Source organism: Procambarus clarkii, chromosome 21 (assembly GCF_040958095.1).
Source record: "Procambarus clarkii isolate CNS0578487 chromosome 21, FALCON_Pclarkii_2.0, whole genome shotgun sequence".
Taxonomy (NCBI): domain Eukaryota; kingdom Metazoa; phylum Arthropoda; class Malacostraca; order Decapoda; family Cambaridae; genus Procambarus; species Procambarus clarkii.
In genome coordinates this window covers 32,997,770-33,008,424 of record NC_091170.1, presented here as the reverse complement: position 1 = coordinate 33,008,424, position 10,655 = coordinate 32,997,770, and the positions used below count along the sequence as shown (strand labels likewise).

General features: G+C 38.6%; 1 protein-coding gene across 1 annotated transcript; it reads right to left on the bottom strand.

The window, feature by feature from the left end:
- Nucleotides 1-3,623: 3,623 nt before the first annotated feature.
- Nucleotides 3,624-9,486, bottom strand: LOC123760825 (uncharacterized). The gene is made up of 5 exons (XM_045746610.2): nt 8,952-9,486; nt 8,560-8,718; nt 7,447-7,666; nt 5,020-5,095; nt 3,624-4,352 (listed from the first exon to the last, which is right to left on the bottom strand). Exons 1-5 carry the CDS (start codon nt 9,093-9,095, stop codon nt 4,229-4,231), a joined length of 723 nt encoding a protein of 240 aa, XP_045602566.2. The 5' UTR covers nt 9,096-9,486; the 3' UTR covers nt 3,624-4,228.
- Nucleotides 9,487-10,655: the final 1,169 nt, after the last annotated feature.

Genomic DNA, 10,655 nt, shown 5'->3' with positions numbered 1-10,655 from the left:
TTCTTGTGTTTCATTCGTGTAGCGACCGTCCAAGTGATTGGGCACCATTCCATTCCCCCCCTCTTCCCCCGTCCCATCCCAAATGCTTATTCTGATCCCTTCCAAGTGTTATATAGTCGTGGTGGCTTAGCGCTTTCTCCTGATAGTTCGTCCCGACTATTAAAACTATCTGCCCAAAACTACCTTGGCGATTTCTTAAGTCTTAAATGTTCTGCTCATGTCTTCTGTGTCTCGATTTCGCCTGCGTAAAGTTACTTCTTTTAATAAAAACTTGTACCACAAGTCCTGTCTCTCAGACCAGGATTTTATATATTTTATTTTGTTCATTTATTATGCACCCTATACCCATCCCGTTTGCAGTAATGGAATAAGTTACAAGAGCATATAATGGTATCTGGAACTGACCCCCCCCCCAAGTTCATTTAGCTAACCAATCTTGTGAAGCTAGTTACACAATATATTATAGATGTCTATAGTCTTTTTATATCACAAGAGGGCCATAATAGTCTCTATACAGAGCAATTTACATCAATAGGGAACCAGTTACCAATCATGGCCCTCACACCCATCCAATGGCGGCTGCCATGGAAGGTTAAGTCATGTGCAGGAACTATTAGACATTAAGCAAACTGAAAGATTTCTGGCAGTACATCATATTTGGTAAATCTAGGAACCTTTTCATGTATATCCGAATGTGCGTATGGGGGTGCACGCCTAAATGTGTGGGAAATATTTCCCACTTATAAGTAACTACATAATAAATATTTTTAATAATATACAACTATGAATAAGGATTGTCCTCTGTTAAGCTTATAAAACTACCCACGAATTATTTACTACTTAAATTATTATAAGGATTATTCCTCTTATTAAAATATGAATTACAATAATATTATAACGTGACTGGCGGGCTGACATGACATCTGTGACGTCACCCAGCGCCACGTCATCACTAGGCTTGAGTAACTGAACTACATTATTAGACCTCATTGGTGAATTAAAGAGTGGAGATAAAATGTAACACATTATATATTAAACAAATCAATATATTCAGTTCAAATTCTGTAATGATTCGAATTAAACAACCCAGCTTCCAATTCAATAACTATTAATTCTCACATGAACGAGAGCGTGAGTGTGGGGGGTGAGAGACTGGCCAGATAGGTTTGGACGGCCAAGAGAGCTTGACCAGCATCACGGGGAGTCCTGACACACACACTGTCTTATTATTAATATCCTTAACGGACGCTGGAGCCACAATTACGGCCGTTAGCAGAAGACAACAATGGCTCTGTTCTGGTCCAGGGTAAGTATCTTCTCTCATTTGTTAGTAGTTTGATGCAATTATAGATAGTGGGAGTTGGTTAAACACTGGTAAAAGTTTAACATGGATGGATATCAGGTTGGCAAATTCTTTTCTTAAAAAAATATTTTACAAGTCAACGGTATGGATATTATTAGTATCAATCTATATTCACACACAAGGTAATGTTTGAACTAGTTCAGAGTTCTGTACTTACACACACATGCTCACTGACGAAAGGCAACCGCAAAGATGTTCCAACTTTTAATTCTCACTCTTGATAAAAAAAATGGCATATAGTCATAATTATAAAGTTTAATATGTTTATTTAATATCCTCATTACGATAGTAGAGTCCTCCAGATACAAGCGCAGCTTGAGTCAGGGAACGCGACAACAAAGGCAGAATGAGTTGATAAACAGCAACGTGTTGAAACAATGTAAACAATTGTTTTGGTCTCGTGCGGTTTGTGCGGCAATAAAACAATTATTTTTGGTCTCGTAACACAGACTAAACGCTGAATAACCAGACCGGTTCCAGTGTCTGACCTCAAGACCTAAATATCGGTAATAATTACACGCCAAGATATGCGTATTCTGTAATCAATAGATCAATCCATGTTAAACCTTTATAAAGAAAGGAACGTTACAAAGTAAACATTGTATCCATATATGTATTCGATTATAAAGCACTGCTGTGCCCAAGAAAGGAATCCGTGTCCACAATAGGCTGTCACAGCAGTCCCTTATCACTTTGCCACTCCATAATTTTTCCTAACCAATACCTAACTTTTTGCCTATTTGCCTAACCAATAGTGTTTGACCTAGAGTTTCTCTGGGTCTTCCCTTAACCTGTCGAGGCTGCTTAATAAACAAATTTGACGGTGCTCCAGTGTATACAAGTTAAGACAAACCAGTAGTGCTCGTTACTGTCATGTGTCCCTTAGCCCTTCCCTATTTTAAATTGGCCCTCCTTACTACTGTCTTATCCGGAGGGTAAAGTAAACACACTTTAGGGACACTAACCAGTCTACTCTGGCCAAACAAGAAATATAATTATTTACAATAACTTTAAAACACATGCGTTCAGATTATGCAAAACCGACACATAATTACATCTAGTACTTTATTATTACGTCCCCGGTGGAAAAATGAATAAACAATTTTAAAGTTTGATCAGAGCTGATCCCACAGGGAGCTTTTACACTCCATAATATAATCATAAGCAGAATAGTCACAATTGTCGGGTAAATATACACCTATGCAAAAAATCAAAATCAATTAGACTACTTAACTGATAATTAGCCGAAATACACACTTCCTCCCTCCTAGAGAGTCGCACTGCGACTCCAGCAGCAGCAGCAGCAGCAGCAGCAGGCATCAGGACGGGGTACCTTCCACAGCGAGGCTCCCACCAATACATTTCACAACCCTTACTCTGAACCCATACTTAATACCACCTGTACATGACAAGTGAATAGTACATATATATAAATGTATATTAACACAAGTGCTAAACATTCAAATACAGTAAACGTGACAATTAAATCATTACAACCCATAATTTAAGGAACCAAAGACGACAATGCCTAGGTGGACACCGGTCCTGAACGCCGGCCACTAGGCGGCATCACGCCCGCCATTGTCGCATCTGTTTCCCCATACATCAATGAGTACAATGAACAAGTAACATTAGGAACACTATACAGTGCACTAGTACAGTATATATATATATATGCAACCCACTTTAATCATCACACATACAATACTTAAGCAACCCAATCTATAATAGTATACACTATCTAATTTTTGAATTAATAATCTTGGGTATACACGGTAATGTGCTGCAACCCAATTCTATTCGAAGGTTTACAGTGTAGATCATAAACTAGCTATGAGCTGATCTAATATCCCAATCTCACAAGATGCTTAGTCATACATGGAATCTGCAGTGAACATGAACTGTGAGTCTAATCTATTAGCCTGCCCTACCAAACTCTTGGTAGAGCACAAGAATATCTTCCAGTGTTCGTGAGTGCATGATGTAGTTACACAGCTCAAAGTTCCTCATACCATTTGGTTTGAAATCATTGTTAACAGGGCAATCGCAGATATAAGTGTTAGAGAGTATGTCCCAGCTCTAGTTCACATAGTTTACAATTGGAATGTTCGCCATTGAGGGATTCATTTCCTGCAGCCACCTGCCATAAATATCTATCTCTTCAATTCTCTCTCCCAGTGATAACTGCATTTTTTTTTTTTTTTATTAAGATATGAGGTACATCTGCAGTAGTGCAGCTACCCTAGACTATATGAAGTGATAACTGCAGAGAATTTAGTTGGAAAACAATCTATGGACAATCAAACCCACATTTCATACTTCATAGGACTCATTGGTTATCGCAACAGGAACCAATCCTACTTGAAGACAGGCATGGGGGTCGACCCCCAACTACTGATACTTGCCATACAATCACAATTTACCATGGAAAGTTACGTGAGGTTAACCGTAGCTACCTTGTCCCCAACCTCGAACATTCTCTCATAGATATAGATTAGTTAGATGTTTAGTTTGGTGCTAGCCTACAGGTCTATCAACCGCGGGAGGATTATTAAGACCACCACTATGCTCGCCAGCAATAATACCTTAGTCATAAACATAGTTAAAGACTAAAGTAACTCGGTGTATATCCCTTGGCTAGATGGCTTATGGGAAACGCTTTTAGATGTGAATCCAAGTATCCCGTTTGTCAAATTCCAATACATTTATACATTGAACGTTTTCTCGGCAGATTTTGGAATTTAAAAATCGCCCACCTAATATCTGATGGCTTTATCATTACCCAAGCTCAAAATCCTAATGGAACGTTGGTAGGGTGATGGGGTATTGACAGATGCTGGGGTGTTGAGTTACCTAATTCAACTATTAACATGTGCATTGTTCTTCTGGCGTAGTGATGAAGCCACAGATGCCCTGCGACTGCTTCCAGTGGGTACCAGTACCACAGTCTCTCGCCAGCAGTACGTATGTAACTGAGCACTCCAGGTACCTGCCGACAACACACAGCTAGACACGAGTATAAATAATTGTCAAAGAAACCACCAGACCTGCTAAAACTATTTGGCATGAACTGTTGCGCGACATATGCACATATTTTTTATGAAATCTTGTAGCGAGGTTGTGTGCGTCTAAACCATTTAAATGTTATATAATATAGCAGCCATTCTCAAATGTCCAGTTGCAATATAGAAGAAGCGTCCGGTGACATACTTGTCTAACCTTCGCTTGAAGCTATCCCACGTTTATTATGTACCCGGTAATTTGTCCATAAATCAACTATTTCCAACCCAGAATTTATCCAGGTCTTTCCCAAATCAAAATTTATCCAACTTGTATCCATTGTTTCTTGTTCCATTTAGTACTGAAAATTTAACACCTTAATAATGTCTTCTATTAAACTTAAATTCCTATGATTCTTCTATCATGCTACCCCTTCACTCCACCTTTCTAGAAAATGTAGATTATATTAATTTCTCTTTATATGGGAAGTTTATAATTCCTAGGGTTAATTTTATCATTCTATGTATGTTCAGTTGAACGTATATCATCCCTCAATTGGGGGGGGGCTAGAAATAGCCTAAGCTACTCTATTCCTTTGAGATGTATTTTTCTTGTCTCAGTAAACATAAATCCTTCACTAACACCCAGTCACTCACTTGGCACAGTCAGTAGGGTGAATGAAGGTGGCGCCCACTGTGGTACAAGCCTCATTAACTTGATGACAGGTGCCGCCTGTGCAGGGGATAGAATCATGTTTACATTATTGTACTAAAATCTCTACTCCTTTAAATTGCCTCGATTTTTAAATGTTTTTAATGAATATAAAAGTATTTAAATTATTTTATGTATTTAAAATGCAGATTAAAGTGCTTAAAGGTCATGCTAAACTTTTCAGATATTCGTTGAAATATTAATCATATTTTTAAAATTACGAATACAGTATATGCTAAAAGAAAAAAAAAGAATAAACACGTGCATATGTTTATTGTATTCATATGCCGATTCAGAATATAAACATAATTTCGTTAATATATATTTTGGTTTACTTCCTTCCCTTGTCACTTAGGGTTATAGTTGTTTTAGATTTACCTACTCAGAACGAAATATAAATGTAGCACGGGATATAGGCAGCCCGTAATCTCCACCCCCCCCCCCCCCCCTCCTTCCTCCCCCCTCCCTGTAAGCCACTTCGGGGGTTGTAGGATTTTATATAGCTTCAGAGGCGCCCATTCCCTCCATCCAAAGAGTATGGGGAGAGGTGGGTGCCCCTAAGCACACACATTTCCCTCTCAACACAAAATAAAATATATATACATAGTAGGCACACTTCACTCACAGGCCGTAAGAAAAAACAGGAACGCAATTAACTCAAGGTTGAAAGGCGCGACAAAATAGCAGAAGCACGCATTCACACACAAAAACTAGAGTAAACAAATTAATCTGCTGTAGGATACGATTAGTTTTACTTCATATCTGGCACAAATAAAATAAATCAGAGGTGTCATGTAGGGCTTGTACCTGTGGTCACAAAATGTCGGAACGACAAGAGTGATGAATGTTCCCGGTCAGGTTACCCTCCAAATTGTTGGATTCGCTCGCTGCTGTTTTGTGTCTAGTGTGGTCCCTCTATCAGTGGTCCAGTGGCAGGAATAGGTGTTATAAATGTCCGTGATCCAGTGGTGAATGTACTTTGACCATAAATGCACCTCGTGGCAAAGTGGTATGGTTAAGGACGTGTTAGTGTCTCAGTGGTGGGAATTGGCCTCTCAGTGTATCAATGCCGATGTTTGACTGAATATTTAAGTTTCGAATACTAAGAGTTATCAGCAAAGTGTGTTAAAGTTCCAAGGTCTCGTATAACCAGAGGACTCGCAGCCACGTCCCCTGCCTTGATAATGATAATATTCTTTACTAAGGCATTCCTTTCCAATTTTCTTTGTGATCTCCAAATCTCTTGGTAAAAAATATAGCAAATGTCCATAAATATAGTTGTCAGACATGTGAGGGCAGCAAGCAGACATAAGCTTTATCAACAATGTCGTTTCTTGTATAGGTTCGTTCCAAGTATTTGCCTCACTATGTTGACGCTAGATTTGACTAACAAAAAAATAAAAACTACTTCTGCTGAAACATTTATCCTGGTCTCGTTGAACATACATATATGCGCTATTTCCATTGTACTCAATAAAAATCGATTTAATCTTTGTGCAAGAACTACTCCGAAACTCGTCATTTAACACAATCACGATAGCAGAAGCATGACATATAATAATTCAACACACTTGCCTTTTTGTAACTGGAAAAGTCATAACAAACTGTTGTCAAGACAACTTGTGAAAATGTGTTGACCAAACCAGGCAAAATGAGGGTTCTGGACTCCCTTGGTGTGTTGACACACTGATGCCAGCACCGAAGCTCACCACACATTGCCATTTATATATTTAATTACAAAGCATAAAGGTTTGTACAAGTATTGGTACACGTGGTACATTAGATAGGTACAATCTCGTCAAACCACTATAAAGCGCATAGCGTTTCACCGAGTCAGGTTTTTGTATAAAAGCTCCCTTTGATAAATAACTTGATACGCTTGTTTATTTCGTGATTTAGACAGGACAGGAAAGTTTGCCTAAAAAGAGCAGGGCACAAAATGCGTTGTTGGTTAATATTTTAATATATTGTTACAAGGGCCAACCTTGTAAAATATATATTGTGCAGTATAGATTGTATTTCTTTAACATGATTTAATATTTACAAAACCTATATTGTAACATTTTATTTAGCCCTATACGTACTACGTATTTCACTAAGGCGCAGATGTAAACTGTAATATCATTATGCTGAAGCCTATGAAGTATTTTTATTAAACTGTCGTCTATAATGGCGATCAGTCTGATCTAATTCCGTTTTAACTTTTGTTCTCTAGTCAAAATATATGAAAGTAAAAAGCACCTTAACAACAGTACATAAACAAATATACCTATGCAGATATGCTTATATAGATAATAAATCAACCTTAAACAGATAACAGTATTAACACTATCATTAAATTATAATAATTTGTTATCCGATCGTAGCCTCACCTGCAGTGGATGTGGGAGCAGCGGTCGTTGTTGAAAGAGCGGTTGTACCCGAGGCTGTGGTGTTAATAGCAAGGAGTGTGGTTGATGTATTCACAGCAGCAGCTGGACTGGTGATGACTGTGGTAGAAGCAGACATTCCAATGGTGGTGGTTATTGCTGGAGTTACTAAAATGGTGGTTGATGCTGGGGTGGTTGTATTGCTGGCTGTCTCGTCTGGGAGCTGAAAGAGAGAGGCTAGGTGAAGACAGGATGGGGTTGGTTAGATTACATTAAGATTAGGCTAGATAATGTTGGATTGAAGTTTGGTTTAGCAATTCCATTTCCTGTATTTCAGCAAAATTCCAACGAACACTGAACGAAACATCACTACGTATCGTTCACGCTACTTTGCGCCGAATACAGAACCTTTAGACAATGAGGTTGGTTTATCTTGTGTCCAAACAGCGTTCCGAGTGGTGGGATCCTGACCTCTTTGATTTAGATATTTATGATCCTCTGAAGGCTTATTAAGGTTTCAGTAATGTTCTATCGGTAAACTGGCAAGTGAACCTTTGTCCTAGATTATGCTCAGGTTATAGCTGTATTTTAATAAGCATCAAGGCTTTAAAATCCTGGGCTCGTTTTCTTCTATAAGCGTTAAGGTTAAGGTTTTCTTTAATGTAAATTTCTAGAGGATACCCAAGAAAGCTAGAATTTCACATTCCAGTATGCGATACACTTTGTTAACGTAACCTAATAACAAAACCGTATCTACCCTAACCAATGATAGGAAGTATATAAAAGTACTACTTACATGGTGTTTTGAAGTGATTACCACGAAGGTATATACCCTGAGGACAAGTTGAAATTAAAATATGTACATTTTACTAAACCTGAAATAAGTTTAATACCATGTACTGTTATCCAGAATAATATACCAAATAAAGCTAGTTATTGTGATGAGAAATTTGCAAAGGGAAGAGAAGAAAATGGTTCCATGGTATAAAGACAAATTTAACGTACTAACACCACCGTTTCCGGAATAAGTGACAAATTAGTTGTATCACTGGGTATCAACCATCATTGCTCTGGGAAAAACAAGGATCGTCGTTGTCTCTGATAAGGTAGACTTACCCGAGCTGTCCAGACTGTGTGGGCGGAGTTATTGGCGATGAGAAGTGTAGTTGTCGTGCAGTTACTGTGAGCGAGGGCACACTTCACCAGCCCGCCCACGTTACTAGAGGCTTGGATTCCAAAGGTGGCCACACCCGCCATGCTGGCCTTCATGGCGCACTGGACAACGCAGTACAAACTGGGTTCAGATGCTTCATCATACTATAACTCATCTGTATAATTTATTTTCCTGTGCATTATCCTTATTGTGCAGAATATGTTTAATCTAATTAACTGGAAAACATTTCGCAAATTATAAGTCATTCATGTCAGTTAAGGAAATGACAAAATATCCTTTCTGGGTAATTGTTATATTTCATAGCGAGAGGTGAAGACCAAGGAGGAGACATTACCTGACAAGTGGACATGACATGTAGAGTAGTCGAGATACAGTAGAGAGGGATCTGAGCGTCCATGCTCAGCAATTGGTACTCCACTACACGACCACCACATGTCATAAACACCACAGACACAAACACCATCGTGTACACCCGCATCTGTCAACCAAGTCCACTTCTCAATACCTTCTTATGCAACCCGTCCTCATATGAGGCTGTTTAAAGCAGCGGCCATCCTCCCCTGACGCATTCATCCATTTTAACATACTCTGTATTAAAAATTGGTTTATTCTCATGTATAAATTAATATTATACATAAAAATGCTATATATAGTTTGGCGTAGGTTAGGTTAGGTCAGGTTCCAATTCGTCAGGATCTGTTGGCGATTATTTGTATTTGAAAACCCGTCCTCCGATCAAGTCTATTCTGTCCAGCGGCCACCCCAAAGACGCACTCATAAATATAACATTCTGTTCAAAACAGAACCTTTCTCAAATTGTTGTTGTTTTAAGATTCGCTACTTGGAACAAAAAGTTCCAAGTAGCACGGGCTATGGTAAGCCCGTTGAGCCCTTTCTCAAATATAAATTAATATTATATATTACCATATTGTGCATATTTAGGCACTGGTTAGGTTAGGTGTTTAGGTTCTGTTGCCGATTATTTGTATTCGTAATACGTGGGTGAAGCATTTCAACCCGTCCTCGACTCAAGTCCATTCCATCCAACGGTCAACCCCTCAGACGCATTCAACAGTTTTAACATGCTGTTCATTCTAAACAGGAATTTTCTCAAATATAAACTAACATTATAATATATTAGCATATTGTGCATATATAGGTTAGGTGTTTAGGTTCTGTTCTGTTTGAAAATGTTCTTTCGAACACTTCCGGAACAAGTGCTTCACTGACGAATTTTGTTCGAACCACAACGCTATAAATGCTTCACCCACGTTTTACAAATACAAATAATCGCCTACAGAACCTAAACACCTAACCTAACTTATGCCTATAGCACAATTTGTTAATATATTATAATATAAATTTGTTTGCGAAAATTCCCGCTTTGAATGAACAGCATGTACAAATTTGTCTGTGGGGTTGACCGCTGGATGTAATGAACTTGAGTCGAGGACGGGTTGTTTCATTCATAACAGGGGGGTTGCCGGGTCCACGGAATCACTTTTGTGTCTTTGTTTGGAGGACGGGGTGGTTTATGAATGAAAATCGGTTTACGCATAACTCGACTGATGACGTTCTAACTTTTTTTAGAACAGTGCTTTGCCGACGACCTCTGTTCAAACCGTAACGCTATAAACGCTTCACCCACGTACTTAAAATACAGATAATCGCCAACAACCTAAACACCTAACCTAACAACCCATTTTTTTAATAAATAGTATGTTAAAATTTATGAATGCGTCTGGGGTACGTGTTGGCTGCACCTCGAACGAACTGAAGAAGTTACATAAACAGGGATGTTTGGCGGTTGGATTAGCTAGCCTTTGCCCTTTGTTAATGAGGATTGGCTGAGTTTAAACCTGTAGATCCTCAGGCCAGGCTCGTTAAAGCTGCGGCTTTCTTCCAAGGTGGTCATAAATTGTAAGGTATAGTGTATTAAAAATCGGTTTCTCATTTGTATATTAATATTATAATACATTAAAGTTTTATGTGCTACTTAGGTGTAGGTTAGGTGTTTCGGTTCTGTTGGCGATTACGT